The sequence below is a fragment of the Cercospora beticola genome, chromosome 1 (assembly GCF_033473495.1).
Source record: "Cercospora beticola chromosome 1, complete sequence".
NCBI lineage: Eukaryota > Fungi > Ascomycota > Dothideomycetes > Mycosphaerellales > Mycosphaerellaceae > Cercospora > Cercospora beticola.
In genome coordinates this window covers 3,119,423-3,140,607 of record NC_088935.1, presented here as the reverse complement: position 1 = coordinate 3,140,607, position 21,185 = coordinate 3,119,423, and the positions used below count along the sequence as shown (strand labels likewise).

General features: G+C 54.1%; 9 protein-coding genes across 9 annotated transcripts; 5 read left to right on the top strand and 4 right to left on the bottom strand.

Annotated features, from left to right (window-relative positions):
• Nucleotides 1-23: 23 nt before the first annotated feature.
• Nucleotides 24-2,956, bottom strand: RHO25_001252 (uncharacterized protein; the record flags this gene model as incomplete). The annotated part of the gene is made up of 2 exons (XM_023593864.1): nucleotides 24-2,728; nucleotides 2,824-2,956. 2 exons carry the CDS (start codon nucleotides 2,954-2,956, stop codon nucleotides 24-26), a joined length of 2,838 nt encoding a protein of 945 aa, XP_023458427.1.
• A 621-nt stretch (nucleotides 2,957-3,577) lies between these two features.
• Nucleotides 3,578-4,681, bottom strand: RHO25_001251 (uncharacterized protein; the record flags this gene model as incomplete). The annotated part of the gene is made up of 1 exon (XM_023593863.2): nucleotides 3,578-4,681. The coding sequence occupies one exon, from the start codon at nucleotides 4,679-4,681 to the stop codon at nucleotides 3,578-3,580; it is 1,104 nt and encodes a 367-aa protein (XP_023458428.1).
• Nucleotides 4,682-5,290: 609 nt separating this feature from the next.
• Nucleotides 5,291-6,343, top strand: RHO25_001250 (uncharacterized protein; the record flags this gene model as incomplete). Its single annotated transcript, XM_023593862.2, has 1 exon — nucleotides 5,291-6,343. The coding sequence occupies one exon, from the start codon at nucleotides 5,291-5,293 to the stop codon at nucleotides 6,341-6,343; it is 1,053 nt and encodes a 350-aa protein (XP_023458429.2).
• A 600-nt stretch (nucleotides 6,344-6,943) lies between these two features.
• RHO25_001249 (uncharacterized protein) lies at nucleotides 6,944-9,786 on the top strand (the record flags this gene model as incomplete). Its single annotated transcript, XM_023593861.1, has 6 exons — nucleotides 6,944-7,031; nucleotides 7,085-7,223; nucleotides 7,278-7,523; nucleotides 7,581-7,772; nucleotides 7,828-8,635; nucleotides 8,689-9,786. The coding sequence occupies 6 exons, from the start codon at nucleotides 6,944-6,946 to the stop codon at nucleotides 9,784-9,786; spliced, it is 2,571 nt and encodes an 856-aa protein (XP_023458430.1).
• A 1,063-nt stretch (nucleotides 9,787-10,849) lies between these two features.
• On the bottom strand, nucleotides 10,850-11,197 carry RHO25_001248 (uncharacterized protein; the record flags this gene model as incomplete). The annotated part of the gene is made up of 2 exons (XM_023593860.2): nucleotides 10,850-10,945; nucleotides 11,039-11,197. 2 exons carry the CDS (start codon nucleotides 11,195-11,197, stop codon nucleotides 10,850-10,852), a joined length of 255 nt encoding a protein of 84 aa, XP_023458431.1.
• A 1,869-nt stretch (nucleotides 11,198-13,066) lies between these two features.
• Nucleotides 13,067-15,464, bottom strand: RHO25_001247 (uncharacterized protein; the record flags this gene model as incomplete). The annotated part of the gene is made up of 6 exons (XM_023593859.2): nucleotides 13,067-13,170; nucleotides 13,223-13,290; nucleotides 13,805-14,264; nucleotides 14,313-14,811; nucleotides 14,859-15,202; nucleotides 15,257-15,464. 6 exons carry the CDS (start codon nucleotides 15,462-15,464, stop codon nucleotides 13,067-13,069), a joined length of 1,683 nt encoding a protein of 560 aa, XP_023458432.1.
• A 394-nt stretch (nucleotides 15,465-15,858) lies between these two features.
• Nucleotides 15,859-16,248, top strand: RHO25_001246 (uncharacterized protein; the record flags this gene model as incomplete). Its single annotated transcript, XM_065602094.1, has 3 exons — nucleotides 15,859-15,927; nucleotides 15,977-15,987; nucleotides 16,047-16,248. The coding sequence occupies 3 exons, from the start codon at nucleotides 15,859-15,861 to the stop codon at nucleotides 16,246-16,248; spliced, it is 282 nt and encodes a 93-aa protein (XP_065458166.1).
• A 583-nt stretch (nucleotides 16,249-16,831) lies between these two features.
• On the top strand, nucleotides 16,832-18,856 carry RHO25_001245 (uncharacterized protein; the record flags this gene model as incomplete). The annotated part of the gene is made up of 2 exons (XM_023593857.2): nucleotides 16,832-18,434; nucleotides 18,489-18,856. 2 exons carry the CDS (start codon nucleotides 16,832-16,834, stop codon nucleotides 18,854-18,856), a joined length of 1,971 nt encoding a protein of 656 aa, XP_023459625.1.
• A 661-nt stretch (nucleotides 18,857-19,517) lies between these two features.
• On the top strand, nucleotides 19,518-21,050 carry RHO25_001244 (uncharacterized protein; the record flags this gene model as incomplete). Its single annotated transcript, XM_023593856.2, has 1 exon — nucleotides 19,518-21,050. One exon carries the CDS (start codon nucleotides 19,518-19,520, stop codon nucleotides 21,048-21,050), a length of 1,533 nt encoding a protein of 510 aa, XP_023459630.1.
• Between the last annotated feature and the right edge of the window lie 135 nt (nucleotides 21,051-21,185).

Here is a 21,185-nt window from a genome sequence, read left to right as displayed (position 1 = left end):
TGCGTAGAAACGGCAATTTCCTCTCACAATACCACACACCAGCTCTTGGGCAGCTCTTCGATGGCGGAGCTGTCAACGCTTTCAGCGTCAAGCTGAGCTTGGCGCAGAGAAGAAGACGGGCGTCTCGGACGAAGTGTGGGACCTTGGGCACTCCAGGGTGCTGCAAATTCGATTTGGTCTGTTGCCTTCCACGTTTGATTCTTTGGGAGACCTCGAGGTGCGGTGACCTGCTCTTTCCGAAGCGGCTTGGACGTGACATTCCTTGGAGACAACCCATTGGAGCCGCTGTGCTCTGAAACTCCTACCGTTCTCGGAGCGAGAGCAGAACTTTTGCGTTTCGTGACGCCAAAAGAATTATGCGTCCGGTCGTACGTTGGCCGAGATACTAGGCCCGAGCCTTTCTGAGCCGGTTTTCGTACATTACTTGATTGCAAAATAGTGTCGGGTGTGTCCGAAATGGGGCTGGGCCCGGGCGACAAAGTCGACTCTCGCTGCAGGGCCTGTGGTCCGTACTGTGGTCTTGGATTAAACGACACGCTCTTCTTCTGACCCGGGTGCGGAGTGGCAGCGCGACGAGAAGGCTTCAACAAGGTTCTTGGACCATTCCGAGAACCGTTTCCCTGACCTGCAGAAGAGGTAGCTGCATGAGATGGGCTGGTAATGCCGTTTCGCTGCAGGGGCGGACTCTGTGCTAGTGCATTCGGTCGTTGTTCAGATGGCGTTTGCGGCTCGCTAGGCTTCCTCTTCTTAGCGGGTCTACTGTTTTCGCTCGAGTCTTCGTCATCGTCGAAATCCTCTACTCCAGCTCTTCTGAAACCGGAAGAAGGGCGCTTAATCGCCTGCGTTACTTTGAAATGATCCACCGGAGGCCGACGCAGAGGGCTGCCAGCATTCTCATCATCTGCGTCATTACCCGCTCCGTTGTCGCTCTCGATACCATCTTCAGTGTTATCCTCATATTGTGAAGGCACACGCTCTGTCGCCCACTTCTCGTATCCCTTTCTTGCTAAGGCCAATGCTTCTATCGCATCTGTTCTGCGTTTTGGGTCTAGGGTCAGCATTCTCTCGAGCACTGCTCTCAGAGTTCGTGAATAGTTCTGTGGCAAGAGTGTAATATCCCATCTCTTCCCGCCCAGCTTATAGAGCTGGAGTGTTTGGAGCACAAATGCTCGTTCCCTTGTTATGCTTGACCATCGCAGCAGTGTTGAATCGCCGGGGTCGATCCATATGCCGCCCATGAGAGCCACTGCGACAGCACCTATACTCCAAATGTCACTTTTTCCACCAACCGGGTGGCAGCTCGTAGAGCTCTGTCCCCCAAAATTGCCTGCATCTTTTTTAGGGTCAGTGTCAAGTAGCCATGACAGCTCTGGAGCCTCAAAGTCTTCCTGTTGAGGGTGCTTCTTGTGCGAAACGGATTGGAATCTCTCGTCGCGCACACTGGAATTGAGTGAGTTGGTAGAAATGGGATCGAGTACGACCGCACGTGAGAAATCGCCGAGTTTGAGAGTGCCGTAGCGAAGCTCCCTCTTCCAAGGGCGATTCAACCAGATAGTATCGGGATTGATATTGTTGTGGACCACCGGTCTCCAGTCGTCCTCAGGCCGTAATCGCTCGGGGAGGCCATGATGAAGCCAGCGCACCGCATCCAAGAGGGAGACGAGAAAGTACCACACAAACTCTTCCTCGACACCATTCGGGCGCTTTGTCAGTGTAACGCCAAGCTGCCTGCCGTCCATGCGCTCCCAGACTAGGAATGGATGTGGGAAGAAACCGGGCAACACTTTAAGATCGGTGGAGAAGCGCCCGTCCCGCCACCGACGTCGTTGCTCCTTCCACTGTTTCTCGTCCCATCCCGCCAGATTCCCCAAATCTGTGGCCGACTTTTCGACAAAATTTCCTTCCGGGCCGGGCGGGTAGCGCACAAATTGTCCAGCCAATGGATCTCGTTTGGGCAGGTGACTGCCATCGAGCAGCCTAATGATATGAGCATGATTCGTTGTTTGCAAGAGGTACATGATACCGTCCCAGTCCACGTCCTCGGCTTTTCCAACAATTTCAGTAGCGACTGCTGGAATGAAATTGCGAGTGGAGCCATCGTGGTACCATGTTACCCAACTACGCTCGATGCCGTGTTTTTGAGGACCAGTAGGCACACCCACAGGGGCCATGACGACTTTTGATCCTGTCGATTTGTACGATTTTCCATTCGGCTTGTACTGTCTTCGCTTTGCGAGCCATGTAGATTGCGATGGTAGTACACTCCCTGGAACAAGAGTTTCTGTTACATTTGGGCTATCTTGTGCTGGAGCAATCCTGTTCGCATATGGAGTAGTTGGTGGGAAAGCTCCGGGAGGCCTTGGTGTTGGACGATTGAGAATGAGAGAGCCGCTGGGCGAGGTTGGAGGAGCGGATACCTGTTTTGTCTGTGGCCAGCTGCCGGGCGGCGGAGGCTTTGGCAAAGGCGTCTGCACCAGATGAGATCGTAGTTCAGTACCAACGGGACGGTGAGGAGTGATGGGAAAGGAGAGCGTCCAATCTACCCCATTACTGTCTATGGCAGATGTTGACGATGCTACCAGTTTTTCCGGTATACCATAAGTGGAACCATGCTCGGTAATATGGTAAATGCCAATTTCTTGTGTGGATTCCTCCGAAGTCTGCGACGACGAGTCTGGCGATGCAAGGCGGTATTGAACCATTTTGCTGCACACGAAGCAAGCTGTGACTGTACTGTGGACGTTTGGGTTGAGCTTGCAGCTGAGCATCAGGTATAGTTTGCGAGAATAAAGAAATCGTGATTGATCGATGCACTCTGCCTACCGTTTCCGGTGTGTTGAGCACTGGACAAAGCAGAGCCCAGCTCCAACACAGCTTCGTAGTCCATTGTTACAATCTGGGGAAGTGACATGGGCGCTTCAAGGTCATCGGACTTGTACAGTTCGAAGTAGGGCATTTGGTGCGATTGCGTATTGCATAGGGAAAGGAAGTCGTTGACGGGCAGTCGTTGCCAATAATGCTGCCTGAGGCTTCAAATGACCGCTGCAGGCAGCTCGGGCCGTTGAGCACAGGTCGCCATGGTCGTCGCCGGCCGAGCAGCCGGCGCCGATTCTCGGGCTCGTGCGCATCTCGATCTCACACGGGCGGGAGAGAGGGCGGAGCCAGGTCTGTTGCGGTCGCGGCGGGCACGGAAGTGTGATGGGCGATGCATCAGAAACAGCCATGACCCCGTGAGCCCGGGCAATCCATGCATCAGATGATGAGCTGTGCGTCGGGCAGTGTTTTTCTTCTCAGCTCGCGTGCTCGTGCGGGAGGAGTCAGCAGCGCTGGCGGATGACGAGACGTGCGTGGTGAGATGTGCGTGGCTCGACACGCCAGGTGAACAAGGCATGCGCCAACAGTGTCTTTGCGAAATGGAGCGGTGCGTGTGGTGTGAAGGCACGCGATAAGAATCAATTCCGGGATGCTGTTTTTATCGTGCAAAGAGTGTTGGAGGGAGCGTCAACTGAAGCGATAGAGCTGCCACTGTGTACAAGGTTGTCAGACTCTGCGAGCCCGACGTTTTCCACTTGTCGTCTCACTTCGCGTGTTCTGGGTATCTTCCATCTTCCATCTTTTGCCTCTTTCTACTGTTCGTTCTCTGAACCTGGTAACATCGCTTCCGAAACCTTCCATATTCGCCGCCCAAGTAGTCTTGATATCCCTTTCTGCTTTTTGAGCCTTCATATCCCTGTCCCTCGCGGAGCCAGCTCAGTCCCCTAGGGCTGACTCGCCTTCCTTCTGTAACTTGCTGCTTACACCTCGTGTCTCGTTTTTCGAAAGGCTCCAGGTTAGCATGCTCCTTCTTGACGTGCCGGGTCAAATCTTTTCGATGAACGAAAGACTTGCCACATCCGTACACATCGCAGACGAATCGTTTGACACCCGAGTGTACAATAGCGTGCTGGGACAGATTGTTTTGACGAGTGAAAGACTTGCCACATTTTGGGCAAACGAATGGCTTGACACTCGAATGTACGATGGCGTGCGCGGTCAGACCGTCTCGACGAGCGAAAGACTTGCCACATTCTTGGCAAACAAATGGCTTGACTGGCTCGACTGCCGAATGTACAGCGGCGTTCTTGGTCAATTGTGATTGAACGGATTGTCCAGCGGCCGTCTCTAGTATGAGATGAACTCCGAAGTGCTTCTGGATCTGCACAGGGCCTTCCACTCCCATTAGCTTAGCCATTGTCAGATCGATAAAGCTGAGATCCGGCTTCTTTCGTTCTAGGAGGCTGTACATAAAGTCTCGACATAGCCCGTTCTGGAGTGCCGCCGCGATTGGCATGCCGCCCTCCACAGCGTTGAACATATGAGGCGACGATGTGAGCAAACCGTGAATCCCGTCTCCATCGAAGTGTAATTCGACATACGGTCCAGTGCCAATTTGAGCATCCGCCTCCGACAGATACAATCGGTGATTGCGGGTACGTTTCGTGTTCTTCTTGTAGCTTTCGTGCGCTAATGGTCCCGTGAAGAACACCAGAGAAGCGTTTGAGATCTCAATCGCATCACGGAGAAAGTCGCGCAGTTCCTCTTGTACGTCGACCAACTCTGGCCGACCTAGAAGTTGACCATTCTTGGAGGAGTGTCCAACATCGCCTACCTTGCACTTGATAGGGACATTGTCGACGATCATATTCCGGCCTTCCTGTAGCCCAAAGCATTGCTAAGCTATCTGCGTCAAGGGCGCCTTCTTTCAGAATTCGTGCAGGCCGGTGTTGTTAGCGACGGTAGCCTTTTTGCTGCGAGAGGCGTAGGTGGCAGCCAGTAATACATCGGCGGTGTTGTGGTCTCCGTACGCCTTGACCCACTGCTTGTCCTGAAGCTCAGTAGTTTTGCGATACATGCTCGTTGGGATTCTTGAGTGTCTGCCATCATGCCTGCGGGACCGTGTTGCTGTTTTCGAAACTCTTCGTCTTGTGATGTTGCATAAAACATGTTCAGCTGGTCACGCAGAGGACCGTGCAGGGAGTCGAGGATCTCCTGGCAAATCTGTTCCAAGGCCATCCTCGTGTGCACGCCACAATACAGTTCGAGGTGGCTGGGTTGCCGCTGGCGGAGGCACATCATCGTGCAGCACAAACCAGGCACGCTCGAAACGGCTCACCTCACCGCACATGCGCCCATCAGCTGATGGCCTATGAACTTCCCTCGCTCCACCTCCGCCGCCACCGCCCTTCTCCTGCGCGACAGCAGCAGCAGCAGCACTTCCAGCAGCAGCAGTAGTAGCAATAGCACTACCAGCATGTCTGCCGCACCATATCCCGACTACCGCGGCGATCCACAACCCACAGACGACGTTCGTGGTCGCCGAGCTGCGCCCCTCGACGCAGATCCACCCGCACACATCCCTTTGCCTCCACTTGGCGCCACCCTCAAACCTGCTCTCAAGAGAGAAGGCTCGCGCAGTCGACTGAACCCCGACGAACGCCCTCAGTTCCCCGACGAGGCTTCTTATCTGGGCGGTCGCGCTCCCGATCTCGAGGCTAAGAACCGACCCCGCGACAAGCAGTTTCGCGATCTGCGCGACGGCTACGAGTCCGACGAGGGCGAGCATCACAAGAGCTCCAAGTACACTCCACGCAACAAGATGCCGCGCTCCAACGACGATTCGGCATATGATGACCGCCCACGGCGTTCCAAGAGAAACGACTACCCTCCGCCCGACAGCGCTATCTCAGGCACCACGCGCGGCGGCTACGATGAAGGTCCGCCGCGGCGAAGACGAGATCGCGATGAGCGTCCACCCTACGACGACGACTACCCTCCACGCAGGCGAGGCGATCGGCCACCTCCCGTAGAATACGGAGCCGACCCTATTCCATCTCGTCAAAAGAGTGAGCGACGTCCTCGGCCACGTCGTGAATACGATGATTATTCGGACGAAGACGACTACCGCCCACGTCGTCGCCGGGGACGAAGTGCCGATGGATACGGTGGACGTCCTCCGCGCGACTATGACGACGACCCATATCATTCAGACCGGCCCCCTCGCAGACGCCGCGACGACGATTACAATGACCGTGCACCGGCACGGCGCCGTGACGGCAGCAGGAGGAGGCGAGACGATTACGACGACTACGACAGGTACAGCGACAGATCACGAGACAGGCGAGGCGGTCGTGATGGCCGGGACAAGCCACCGCCCAGTATCAAGATTGGCAAGTACGACATTGGACCATGGGTGGAGAAAGGAAAAGAGCACTGGACGACGATTGCGCCAATCCTGACTCCCATTGTTTTGGCGCAAATCCGTAAGATGGGCAGTGGTGGTGGCAGTGGTGGCGGACGACGTTAGGAACGTCTTCTGGAGGACTACTACATGGACTACTACCGGAATTCGAGGCGATAAGCCCGGGGATGGTTTGGACGAGGCATGGGTGGAGGATGGGAATTTGGCATTTTCTGAGAAGAACCGTGGCACATAGGCACACCTAGGCGTTCGGTTTGCATGATGAGACGATACTATCATGGATCCTCGCGGAAGTATGGAGACCTACGAGAACTAGCACCACGTCGCCGCTCATTGCAGTAGCGAGATAAGGGCGACCGGACGGCGTTGAATGGTTGACTCCATATAACGAGCAATGACACAATTTTAGCACATCTTTGCCGCGACCAAAGCAAGATTCTAGGCGGTGGCCATTCGCAGGACACGTTCGTGAAGCACATGGGGCGGAGAACTGCTGACGGCCATACAGTATCTCACGGGCAGCGCGGGGAGCAAACGCGTGTACGACACGACGCGGCGGCGTCTCGTGCGGGAGCGGAAGCCTGCACTGCAGAGGCAGGCACGCCCCACCAACGACGAGCCTCTCCCGCAAACATTATTCGCGTGCTCTCTGCTTCAGTTCACCCACATCGGAAGCAGCTCAGACTGCTCGCCACGCGTGGAACGATGGCGGAATACGTCTCCGTCACCTTCGAAGAAATCGATGGCAACGAGTGGGTGCCATGCAAGTGCTGCCGCTTCAACAAAGGCACTGGTGCGTCGCTCGTCACCGCTGCCCTCCCAGTGCTTCAAACTGACGGCTCCCAGACTTACCCATCCCCGCGAGTCTCAGCGATGAGGACATCGAGCGCGCCACGAAACGCTTCTCCGCGTCCATCTTCAAAGACTGGACGAAATTGAACGCGATTGTGAAGCGATACGAGGGCACGATCCAGAAGCGATGGATGTGCGTGTCGCCCCAGAGCCATCAACTCCGTGGACACGGCTGACCTCTGCACAGCAAAAAGAGCGTGACCCAGCGCCGGCAAATTCTTCTTGGCGCCTGGCCCAACATGTCCGCCGGGCATCGTCCCGATTTCAAGAACTTGCGCTCCAACAAGAAGCGGGTCCCATGCCTTCCAGAGGCGTACTTGTGGCCATACATCAACCTTGAGGATCTCCTGAAACGCAATCTCCTGCTTCTCTTCATCAAATCCCGTGGTCGCAACTTGCCCGACACTTTTCGACTGGCGGACGTCAACGCAGCGTATGTGGTTTTGGTTTGGTATTCTGCTCAGCGTGCCTGACACTGACGGCCTTACAGACATCTTGGTAGCGGCTGGGATCGAGGGTTTGACTTCGCCGACGTTTTTGAGGACTATTGTTGCTCAGAGCACTATCTCGAAGACCATGACGAAGACGATGCCGGTATGCTGTTCGAGGACAGGCACTCTCCACAGCGTTACGGCAAGCTTATCAAGCATCACGCGATATCGCTGAAGACCTCCCAGTACAAGTCAGTCTTTCCGCTCATGTGCATAGTACCAATACTGAGCAATGTGATTATACAGGTTTTTGCGACGCTCAAACGAAGGCCTCCTCTCGCTCGAACTCCTTCAACGCACGTACGAATTTCTGCTCGAATGTGTCAAGTTGATTTTGCACGACATACGCCCAACGATGTTCTTCTTGGCGCCTTCAATTCCGGAGCCAACGAAGATGCCAGGGTCGCCCGGGCCGGATGAGTACCCGTCGATGAGTGCTCACTCCCTGGAAGCCCCGTATCGTGTTCCCCAAATGCTTGATCTCAAGCGACTGAAGATGCTGGTCGACAGTCGCTGCGAAACATCGGAGGATCATATTTGGCTTCTCAAAGAGGATCCGGGATATTTCGCGGCAACTCTACGAGAATATCGTGAGCATGACGGGGAGACTGAATTTGGCTGTCGTAGCGACTGGCAGACCGCCCTCAACAAGATGTTGACCAACGCGTATCTTGTCTTCGTCTTTTGGGATGATATCGCCAAACGGCTGAGCTCGATGGCCTCAATTGACGTCCAGCTGGCTCGGGCAAACGACAAGACTGTCCGCTTGGCAAAACAAGACGAAGAGAAATGGGCCGCTATGCATGAGGTACTCACACGACTCATGATGATACCGATCTCCATGCTGCACGGAGGACTGCAAACTAGTCCACGGCTCAGGAACAGGTATAGGTTCGAACTTGAGGATTCTGCCTCGCCTGCGAGCGGCCGATGGATCCTGCAGTTGAAGGCAACTAGCTGCGAGAGACGGCTCGATACGTTGTTTTTCTCGATCCACAACCAACACCAGCGCGAGCTGCACGGTCTTCACGGCCTTGTTCAAGAAATTCAATACGTAAGTCTTATCACGAGACCACTGACTCCAGAGCTTACTGACTCCGAAGCTAGATGTTTGAGACCGACACCGAAGCAGCAAGTCTCATAGATCCATGGATTGCATCTCAGTTCGCAGATCTGGCACTGGTCTCCGAAATCAAGTGCATCGATGCACTTGCTCCTTGGTTCGACGAGAACAAGGCTACGTTGTTGGCATGCCGCAACGACGTGGCAAAGACCGTGGATAAGACGCGGGTTCTGGTGAACAAGATGCACTATGGCATCAGTGCAGCCACGAGCCACAACACCATCTCGAAGTTCGAGCCGAACGATCGGGATATGACCGACTACCCAGCAGTGGCAGAGAAGCGGCCTACCAAGGCCACTGTCGACCAAATGGTGCGAGCAGAGAGGAAACTCGATATCTTCTGGAAGTCATTTGAAGCGGTTGTAACACGCTCAGCAGGCATCAGCCTGACCAAAGTTCTGAAAAATAGAGCAAGAACCACCCGAGAAATTCACAGGACGCAGCCTTGGAGTGAGCTCTCAGAAACGCTCTTGACCTCGCCGTCACACGCCGTCCACAGCGACGATCAAAAGGGGGTTCTCGCTGAGCTGGACGGCAACGTTCATCACCCGAACTATCTCGACTTGCCAATACCGAAGAAGGAATTCGTGCGAACCCCTGTCAAGAGCAAAGTCAAAACTCATGGCACACCCGCCGCGCCCGATCCTCGTCGGATCTTAGCCGACGATGATCTGCGTGAGGTGGCACGAGCTGGAGCACCGCCGGAGAAGGTCACGATCCCTAAGAGGGCATTCAAGGTCTTCACGGCACTGCTGCCATCGCCGTCCGCTGCTGCGCAACAACGTTTCGAAGTACCTTGGGACGACTTGTTGTTCGCATTCAACGCCATCGGTCTGCAGCCCGTCAAGTTGTATGGGAGCGCCTGGACGTTCAACCCCGTACCGAAAGGCGAAGTCGTGGAGACAGATGCCGGCGTTCAAACTTCCGGCAAGCTGGATCTGCAGAGATCCATCTCTTTCCATCAGCCGAAGGAAGTTCGCAAGGGTGCCAAAATCCCCAAAGCCATGGTCCGAACTTTCGGCAGACGTCTGAAGCATGCCTACGGATGGCAAGTTGCTGAGGATATCTTCCTGTGTGGTTGAGGCTCATTTGGGTTCCGACATGATAGCCATTGTTGATGCAGAGTCGGAAGTGCCTACTGATACTCCGTCGCAGTCAACGGGCATGCGGATTCGAAATCGCACATATTGTGAGCTCTTTCTTCGTTCATCGCAATCGCAGGTGGTATGAGAGAGAAGAGTGCGTCAAGCATAATACCACTGAGCATAGCCTCAGATGCACAGAACGTCTAGCTCAATATGAGCAGACAAATATGCGCGATCAGGCGATGGTTCGAGAATAAATTACATTGGGGGCAAAACCTACGTTAGTCGCTTTCTGAAAGATTCGGCAGATACAATCGTCGCAATGCATGCTATGTATCTCAAAAAGTTCTCAACTCGGCGAAGCACAGAAGCTCATCTCATCAATGGAAAGTCAGCCCGCCGCACCAGCAACGGCACGCCGAGACGGACGATCTACGCGTGACATCAAACTCAAATGGATCCAAGCACATCCTTGTCCATGCCCCATCATCATTCATGCATGACATCCCTGCCGGGGAACTAAACTCTCGCATCTCTCTTTCCAAGCCATGCTTTTTGACTTTTCCAACGAAGAAGAAGGCAGGCAAAGACAAATTTGAGTTTGCTGTTCAGACCAGTGATCCAAGTTGATTAATTATCCCAAGTCTCATGCATCGCCCCGGCTTGTTTGACCTATCGATATCATACAAGAAAACTTTTTGCGCTCGCTACGCTAAGAACGCTGATGATGAAGAGAACAGAATTGAGCAATGCCATCACGCCTCTGTTGCTCCTGCCATCCAACTCCCGCAGAGCAGCATGTGCACGTGTATGTCCAATGCCTTGCCAGTAACAAGAAATTTCCATCTGCTTCAGACCGCAAGTTTCCCTAACTCCCCGCTCGTTTCAAAAGATACAGATAACCAATGCGCCATCACGCCAGCCCGAATATGTCCATCGTGCACGCGTGCGTAATTGCATGCACACATATGGTACATGCGATGGCTCCCCAAAGACAATTCCCTCGAGATGCGCGAAAGAACCACAAAGTCCCCTCGCGCTATCTCTCCCTTTTGATCGATCAGACCTCAGTGCCGCATGATGGACAGCGCTTGCCGGGGATGACCCACACCGTTGCCCCACGAGCCGCACAGGTGGGACATCTGCGGCCTGGAACCTGTTCGTGCGGAAAATCTGTCGTCAGCACTTCCCGTCATTTGATCAATTTATCTGACTGATGAGACTGTCGGGAAATGACACTCTTGCTTACCGGGCGTTCACGAATGGGCATTGTCGATGTGAGAGGGTTGATGATGGCGAAAGTGTTGTCGCTCGTATCGCTCTCGTTCGTTGAGCAGGCGTGGAGAGGTGGGAGTTGCTCGATTCCCAGACGCTTAAGCGTCTCGTAGCGTTTGGCCGTGTAGGTCATGATGTGTGTGATGTGATTTTCGAATGTCGTGAACGAGACTTGTTCGCCAATGGCTTGAGGTGCGTATCTGCGGGATGGACTTTTTGTCGTGATATGTCGATCGAATTGCCAGAAAGGGAAGACTTGCAGTAGGCCGAGCGATGAGGCAGAGTGATGAGACAAGGCGATTGGGTGATGAGTCGGAGACGTTCTTCCAATGGAAGATGGAATGAGTATTAAATCTTTGCCCTGCAGAGACGAGAAGGAATCCAGGAAGGAGCAAAGGCGGCTTGACTTATAACCTTTGTCCAGCAGTTCTGCAAAGACTGCATCCGATATGAGAACCAGGTACAAGCCTACCTGGTTTTGCGAGGTGACACTAACCCAGCAGCATACTCCAAGTGAGATACTCACTCATGCTCATGTTGTGACCTGTGCCCAGTTGTCCGTACGAAAGAGCAGGTTCAGCGGGCAGGCCATATTATGCGGTGAACCCCCGGAAAGTGCTAGCTCGGACATGGAAGCCGCGAAACCTAGGGAGCTTGCTTCTGATCTCCATACTTGTCAATGAATGTGCGACATGAGTTGCACGATGCACGAGAGAATTTCCAGAAGCCGAGTGATCTATTGCACGTTAAGTCCGTGTGTCTGTGTCCGATCACGAACTACTGCCTCCAGATCTGAGACTTCTCCACTCCATTCGTGATAATGGAGTGAATACTGAAGCCAAGTAAAAGCATGGCAAAGGGCAGAAACCTTCGTACCGGGAACCCATATCTTGCGTTGCTTCCTGCCAATGGCAGCATCCGGTGACCAGGCAGTTGTGATCGGTGAAACAAGGCCTGCCATGGACGACACGTCAATGCCGCCGTGCGGAACAGAATGTTATTTGTCGCAAGCAGAAGACTGCCGTGCTAAGATGCGGCTTCTCTTGCTGGCTACCGGTCCGATGACCGGGTTCAGCATGAGGCAGAGTCGCTCATCAGCCAAGCATTATGGCATTGATTCGATATCTTGAATTGCAGGGATCTTGAAAGTCGGGATCCGTCGGGAAGATAGGTTGCAAAATGCTGCTCACAGAGTACGGTTGATGGGCCACCGATGAGCGCCAGTGCAGACGACTGCGAGGCGCCCGGCAGCCCCGAAGTGCACACGTTGAGCGTTGCACGATGATGGACGGCTCGCTGATGGCTCTGGGTCGAACTGCGGAAAGATTTTGTGATGTGTGCATTCTTCATGCGCACAACGAGGGTCTGCGCCACATCCCTGTCAAACCCCGGCAATTCTGTCTGCAAAGAGAAACACAAGAGTCAGATGGCGACTTCATCCCAGCTCGAATCAGAATATTGTTCAGATTCCATAAAATCAAAATATTAACTGCCGAAGCTTTGTTTCACGAGCCGGAGTCACGACTGTGCAGTGCGTAGCGACGTCGGAGCTGTACAACGAGCTTACAGGTATAGGATGTGCGACTTTGCATTGCTTCCGTGTATTTTTCCGCTGTCGCTCTCTGTCGCATTGCTGTATAGTATCGCTTTGCTCATCTCAGCAACGCGTGGCCCGATCAACGGATGCTCAAAGCCACTCGACGTGCGATATCAGCAACCGAACAATGGCCCGGTGAGTACTGAGAAGCGGTCTCCACTGCATCTCGCGACCCGCAGCTGGATGGACCTACACAGCTCATTGTGCATCATTAGCAGGAGCAGGCGCCGAATGCAAACCCGGCAGTTGGAACTGCAGTGCGAGGGTACTGCAACATTGATCAGATGGCCATGCGTTGGCAATTCCCGGCAACCGTAATGTTGCGGCACACCTCGTGCACCATGCATTCAGGAGCTTGGGAACACAAAGCGCATGTTGAGAAGAGCACAGTGTCGCGCGAGCCGATTACTCGGTCCACTGCGAGGTCACGGAGAGTAGCAGCCTCGCACCGTTGGGCTTATAATCCTCGCCGCGTAGATGAACCAGAATAGGGCCGTTCGGCAAGCGGTCTGATGAGTGTTAGGGAAGATGTCAAACAGAGATTGTGTTGTAGGATCTTACCCAATCGATAGCACGCCCAGCCAAGCAGGTCATCCTTTTGGTAAGAAACATCATCCATCACCTTCAATCTGCCCACATGTCAGTTTTTATTTCTTCCGAATTTGTCCCTGAACGAAACGAATCAAGTTCCAGGAGGCTGCCATGGGGAACCCAGCTCCCGATGCTGCACGCATGCTGGTTACCGGTGCACTGGACCTAGATGCCGCGTTCCCCTCCCGTCTGTTCGGGATTCACACGAACCCGGCGCATATCAATATGTTCCACGCTGTCGGCTTGCGCCCCGTAGGAAGCTCGTGACATGCTATGTTCTTGGCTCACAGCTGAGTGGCCCACGGGACAACAGCCCCTTCTCTCAAGTCGAGTTCGAAAGGATCTCTTGACACATCCAATGAGGCCAACCTGAAGCGCGGATCCCGAAGGACTGCTGAGCAGAAGATTGCCGACGATGAGAATGTTGCGTTGCGCACAGTCTGCAGTCCTGGTATCGGGAGAGCGAATGCATGGGCGAGACATCGGAGCGCAGGGGAAAGGAGCGGTGTAGACGGACGCAGCGGGACCTGGCAGACGGGGACTTGCACTTACCGGAAGAAAGACAACTCGGGCACGATGCCGTGCACTCCTCGGAAGTCCAACAGCTCATCGAACTCGGGATCCCGGGATTCAACGACGCTACTTTTGTGCTTCCACTCACCACCCTTATTCTTCCCTCCTTTTGCGATTTTGTTCTTCTCAAATTCGTCTTTGCTTCCAACGTGCAGTTCACACTTGACGTACGCCTTCGGGACATCCTTGGGTGTGCCTAGAGCTTGTGCAGCGTGCAATTTCACGCTCAGATCGAGGGATCTGCGGCGTGCTTGCACTCCGTCACCACTGCCTGTTGGCAGATAGCCGTGTGGTTTCAAGACATAACCACCCGTCGACTCGAACTGGGCAAAGTTGAGCATGTTTGCGGCGTTGATCTTCTGAAAGTTCAAAGCGACCATCTGAACTCCATAGCGCCAGAAAGGAGCAGGATCCAGGTTTGTTGACCTTAATCGTGTCCCTATGAACGATCAGTGTCATAATCGTGGGCATGAGCTGGTCATCTCACCTTTAGGGTAAGCGCGCATGAGATAGTGCTGGTTGTGTTTTAGAAGCTGTTCTGGTTGCTCTTCACAGGCCTTGAGCAGTTTGCTTTCGCCGAAGGAGAAGACATGCGTAGGAATGCTGGAGGTCGGATGGTCGAAGCTTTGAAAATGGAAGGCACGCGTGAAAACACCCATGGTGCTCAACTTTTCGATGATTTTGCTCTTCTTCGTGGCGTCGCCCTCGTCCTCACTGGAGTCGTCCTCGTTGGCGTCCTTGTTCTTGGCCTTCTCTGGAGGGACAAACTTCACCTTGACGAGGATTTTCTTCCGCAGGTTTTCCAACGATGGTAATGGCGTTGAGTCAGAGAAGCCGTCTGGTAGCTTTACCAAAAATTCACCCCAGTAGTCTTGCATGAGCTCGCAGACGATTTCTTGCTGTGGCGGACTGCAGTGGACCTCCAAGCTAACAATCAGAGGTAGAGTGGTGCGATAGAAGGCGTATTGACGAACGACCTCACACACCTGTGCATTGTCAGCGACAGCGAGACATTTCCATGCACCAGCCTGACCTTTCGAAAGGGCACCTCCTTGGTTGCCGTGTAGCCATGATAGACGACTGGTTCTGAGCGTCCAGATGCAGTCCTCCAGGGCATGGGCATCAAATCGTCGGGCTTGGGCTGATCATCGTCGTCTGCCTTTGGATCGGAGCGGGATCGGAGTCTATTTAGCTTCTTCTTCAGCAGTCCAGACAGTTTGTTGACGTCGTCAGGTTTCTTGGCGTTGTCTTCTGCTTCCGAAGAGGAGGGAGAATCGCCATCCCAAAGATCAATCTCAATGCACCGACAGTCCAGCTTCAATACTTGCTGATAGGCATCCCCAGAGCTCTTGGACCACAATTGATTGCCGGAAAGGTCTGAGACATATCAGACTACAGGCTCGGGAGAGCACTACTTGGCACAGGACTTACATGTGTTGTGACTGCTGGAGATGAAGTAGTGCGAAAGAGGATGTGCAGTATCGACATCGATGGGCAACGCAGCGGAAGACTGAGGCGTGGTGAGGTGGGCAAGAAATTCATCCAAGGTGGCATGCTGCGAGGACGGCTGGAAGATTGCCGCCGCTCGCTTGGTGATCGCCGGCGACAATGGAGCCGGGGCTGGAGCAGTGGAAGCCATGTTGGGAGGACAGCGGAGAGGACAGCGGAGAGGACAGCGGAGAGGACAGCGGAGAGGACAGCGGAGAGAGGGAGGTGGACGCGTTCACAACAGTGCGGGAGTTGGTTTGGTGTTGGTGCAGGAGCGTGAGGTGAGGTGAGACGGGAGCGAGGCAGCAAACGAAGGCACCTCAGCTGCGAACGGCCATCATGCCACGCTTGCTGCAAGCAAGTGGTTTGTGTGTTGCGGTCAGCTAGCGTTGTTGGCAGCAGCTCCAGTCGCTCGCGTGCCACCTGCCATGTGCAAATGCCCAGACACGCGCCAAGTGGAGCCCAGTCGGTGGGGCTGACCTTCACGCTTTCCTCCGCCACCACACTTTCACTTCACTTCACTTCACTTCACATTTCACGTAGCCATGCATCTCTCCCGCGGCGAGGCAGAGCGGCAGGTCCGCGACTGGGGATTTCAGCACGTCTTCACTTGGGTGCGTCGTGCGTCATTGTCGCCACTCGCAGTATGCTGACCGTGTGCAGACCGATGGCGCGTGAGTAGACAAGCCGTTCCCGACGGACGCGTCACTAATGAGTGCTATTCATCGTGCAGCAATGCGCACTATCCGCCGCACTCACATGCCGGCCTTACTACGCATCTGATCCTCGCGGGCGAACTCACCATCACCTATCCAGACGATGCGAATCCACGCAAAGAAACCTTCGGCCCCGGTAGTCGACTGGACGTTGATGCAAACAGGCGCCATGAAGTATTCGTGAGCAGTGCGGGCTGCACATATGTCATTGGCGAATGAAGAAACAAGTAGAAAAGTGATTGGGCCCACAGCGGATTGAGTGGAAGAAGTCATTGACCCGACTTTCCCTTTCTGCGCTCTCTTCAAGTGCTAAGCCAAGCGTGCTCACATGCCTAATGACGACTATGCCGAAGATTATCGTCGTTGGCGGGCACATGTCGCTGTTACAGATGCAGGTGGCTGGCAAGATGCAGCAGTTTGTTCACTCGTGTGGGGAAACACTCGAATTTGCCTTCGCGCCTGCAAAGCTTCACTTTGTTGTGCGACGCCACGACCTCGTGAGTTCGAGGCAACAGTCGCCCCTTCTTTCTTTCACCTGCACAAACCACACTTGCTTGCATGCGACTCCGCATCCTCTGATCTTCAACACTGTCAGCTCGTTCACCCCCTTCGAGCGGCAAACTTGCCGGTCCGGCCGCCATTCATTGATAAATTCCATCGCCGGAGCACACCTACGTCTTGACAAGCATCTTAGCCGGCCTGCGCTCCAGCGCACCAAGTCTGCGATTGATGCAGTCGGCGAGAGCACAGCAACATTGATTATCGGAGCACCTCCAGCAACCTCCGACTGCCACAAGAAACTATGCCTGGGTCCGCAGCATCTGGCGCCGATGGCCAGGATGTGCCTCCTCTTGCGGTCTACCACATCTGTCGCGTCTGCTTGCGCCAACGCAGTGCGCGCTACCATCGCGAGAACCCGATTCCCATCAACGGCATGGCACCGCCACCAGGCGTTTGCCGACGTTGTCAAAATCCCACCAAGAAAGAGCGCGGCTCTATCGTCGAGATTGTCGAAGAAAGTAGGAGTAACGACATCAGGATTGGTATTGCGAGCTTCGTGCCACACGCAGAGTACACCACCAATACGGAGGCCCGTCAGCGTCGCGCGAGACGACTGCTGACTCCAGATGATTGGCAAGAAATCGAGGTCATTTACACTGAGAGGGAAGCTACGAACGCTGCCGAACGCAACCGAGGGCGGCACATTGCGTCAATCGAAATACCTAAGAACAACATCGTCCACAAACAATTGCGTGGCCCGGCATCCTCCACCGTGCAGCGTGCTCCTAAAGCCCCTGATTACGTGCCTGCACTGCCACCACCTCCACCTCCACCATCCTCGACACAGAACGTTTCGACCAAAGGCTCTGCCCGAGTTGCATTTGAGACTATCGAGATTCCGCCTCCACCGCCCGCCGATGGCTACGACTCGGGCCCCGTACACGCCCATGTGCCATCCAAGACTTTTCAGCAAAATTCCTCGAATCGTGCAACCAGCTCGGAACGCGTGATGTGGACCCGTGAAGTCAGACCAGATCCACATCTTACGCAGCTCTCCGAGTCTGAGATTCGGAAGCTTGCTAGGGAAGAGGTAGTACGATATCGCCAGGCGGAACGCAGAATCGAGACACACGCAGACCCTTACGCGCATGGTCGAATGGTCGAAGTAGTCCGCGTCCCAGTTGAGCGCCGTATCGTGCAAGAGAAGGATGACGCAGTCAACGAGCACTGGATGTCATCGAAGAAACGCTCCGGCAGAGACTCAAACGCCGCTCCTTTCGGCCGAGAAACTCCACAGGAGGTTATTTCAGTCGAGGTATCACGTCGAGGCCGTGACCGGGAGTCTCAAAGCAACTCGACTTGGGACAAGGAAATCGAGGTCAAGGCCGAGGAGTCTACAGTGGCCCACATCCCATCTGTGGCACTGTCCGAAAAGACGCGTTGGCCTGGAGATGAAGCAAGAAGAACTGCGGCCAACAAGATGCCAGCAGACCAGAGGGAGGATACTTGGCGTTACCAAGATGGTAGAGGAGAATATGAAACCGGCGCACAATACCAGTATCACGCAATGGGGAATGTTACAGAGCAACATCTCGATGCGCCAACAGATCGTCCAATCCAGAGAGCACGAGCAAGCGTTACGAGTCAAGGCTCGCGGTCGGGCAACAAAGACGACTGGGGCGAGCGTGAATATGAGTACAGACGACGAACAGTCACTCCGGTGTCTGGACGAATTCCTCACCCTGATAAAGCTGCAGAGTACTTCCGAGAAGCAACAGAAGTTCTTCATCACAGAAAGGGCCCGGGTGCATCTCCGAGTGCACCAGCTCACAAGAACCATGTCGAAGAGATCCGGCGCCGCATTAGTGACGCGTCAAGTCGCGTGCATTTCTCTAAGAAATTGGGTCAGTACAACCGTTTTCATTACTGATTGAGTTTCATCTGCTGACAATGCACAGACTTCTCACCTACCCCTCCAGACAGTGATGCAAGTTCTTCGGAGTTTCGAGGCTTTTCTGTGCCAGGTGACATCGACGAGCTTCGCGGTGCGGAGATGAGTGCGTCCCAGCGCCTTCGATCTCGAGTCCACCGTCGGTCTGAAGTACCAGATGCCACAAGTGGGCCCGCCCGCGTTCTGAGCGAGAGCCCATCGCGCGAACAATTCAGGCGTGCACCGAACAACAGAAACATCGATGGGTACGGCCCATACGTAAGGGAAGTGAAGAGAAGCGCGAGTGTGGATGTTGAAGACGGCAGCACTGTGGCTAGCGTGTCCCGGAGTGGCAGAGAACACAGTCGGCACGAAGGGCGACGTGGTGTTCGCTAGGCACACCAACCGCCGAAGCCTGAACGTCGCGAGGACGCGAAGCATAAAAGCCACGAGAACCCGAAGCATAAACGTCACGGGAGCTCTATGATTTCTCAGATTGGGGAACCTGTACTTAGGATTGCGGAGGACGTGCTGAAGCAGATATTCTGAGGTTGGAGAGCTAGCTTTGCTTCGGTGTATCTGCACATCTGGCTGCTAGTTCCAACGTCATATCTCGATCCTGCTTTCTGCACGGAATCATGTTAGGTGATGGTTTCTACTCAAGTAACCATTTACACCCCAATTTGACTTGCTGTAAGTTGATCGAAAAGGCTCACTCCCTGGTGATTGCGCTACAGTGCGAGTTGTTGGACTTTCTTTTGACCTTGCAGTTGGGCTCAAATTCATTCTGTGTCTGATCAAATATTCAAGTGCGTGGTACATGAAATCGCGAAAGTCTACACACTGCATGTTGAAGCAACGGCAATGCTCATCAACGCCCGGCTTGTTCGGAGATGAAGCCACGTCATTCTTAGTAAGGGATGAGACATCTGACATCGCGTACGCCGAAGCAAATGAGAAAGTCAAAAAGTGCCATCAGCATCACCATGCGAACAACAAGCCAGATCCGTGCGGATCCTTGATCGTGACTGCCCAGCGGTGATTGTGCTTGGCGAATATGGACTATCAGCGGCCAGTGAACCCGAACAGCTTCTCGTCTCGGCTGGTCTCCCGGCTCGGAAGGAGCTTCAGAAAAGATGAGAGCTACAGTGAGACCAAGGACGCAGTCGAGAAGCGCCGAAAGAAAGAAGGCAAGAAACTTCGAAAACGAGGCGCTGGCCCAACTGTTGCTCCCGCAGACGATGTCAATGAACTCGGCGAGCGCGAATATGCAGTCTTCAGCGACCAGCCCGCCACCATGGCCGGCACTCGAACGAGACCCCGTGCAGAGAAAGAACGCGATCATGGAGACATGCTGCATGGACTAGCTACCAACGACTCCTTCGACTCGTTACTGGATCAATCCAAGGAGCAGAGAGATCCTCGCGATATCAGGCGACGCAGACGCCAAGGCATGCTCGTTTCGCCCGAACATGAGCAACGCATAGCTTCTCTGCCAGATGAGCTGTGGAAACGAATCGCACTGGAATTGACTCCCATCGAAGCTGTACTCTTAGCCATGTCAAGCAAGACCTTATACCACAAACTTGGCCCGATGACCTTGCAAGCTTTGAATAGTCCCGGAAACAGAGACTTCAAGCACGCTTTCTTGTACAGCATGGATCAAAGATACCCCGACCAGCTAATCTGCTTCCCATGTGGCAAATTCCACAAACGCCTCCAACCAGGCAAAGAAATGCTCAAGATTGACTACGTCGCGAACCCGGTCTTCATGTGCCCTGCAGTAAAGTCATCAATCCTACCACGAATGCGTCTGACCCACGGTCGTCAATTACCTTACTCCTTCGTGCAACTCGCAACACGCGCAGCAAAATACGGCCCCAATTACGGCATCAACCATGAAAACCTTGCTCGACGTTGGAAATGCAAAGATAGTGGCTGGACACATCGAACACGCTACATGATCCACGAACAACGCTTGCTCGTCCGCGTCGTCTCGCAAGTCTTCTCTCCTCCGGCCAAATCACTCACCGAGACGGCCGAGCGCCATATTCTCTACGACCGCGAAGAGTATACGCCTTTCTTCTCTGTCTGCGCGCACTGGCGTGATGGCGACTTGACGAAAATCTGCAAATGCATGATGTCTCATGTACCATCACCTCCTGATCCAATCCACAAACAACTTCAACGGGGATTCAAAGTCGATCGCTCAGCTGCTCGGCCAGACTTCATCGTGCGTGGTTGCGATGAGTGTCGACCTGCAAGACGATGTCCTGAGTGTCCGACCGAGTACCTGGTTGAGGTGCAGATGCTGGAAGACCCCAGTGACAAAGTGTTCCCGTTCAAACATGCTCTTGTGGTCACGCGCTGGAGTGATTTGGGAGATGGAAGTAGTCCGTATAATTCTCCCGAGTGGGCAGCAATCAATGGGAGCGATGCAGGAGGATATAATAGCTTTTCGAATGTTGGAAGAAGAGCTGTGGGTGGAGTTTTCGAATCTGCAATCAACGGCCACATACCAGGTCAACGTCTACTGAGCTTGAACCCGAAGAACAAAAAGCTCGGAGAAGAAGGGCATGGGTGGTACTGAGTGAAGTATGCTAGCGCAGGAACGTAGTAGGAAGGAATTTATGCAGCTCTGACATCCAGAAATCATCAGGAGCTCGAAATATGACTAGGATATGCATACCGTACTCAGGCCGACGTGGCCTGAAAAGTCTAGAAA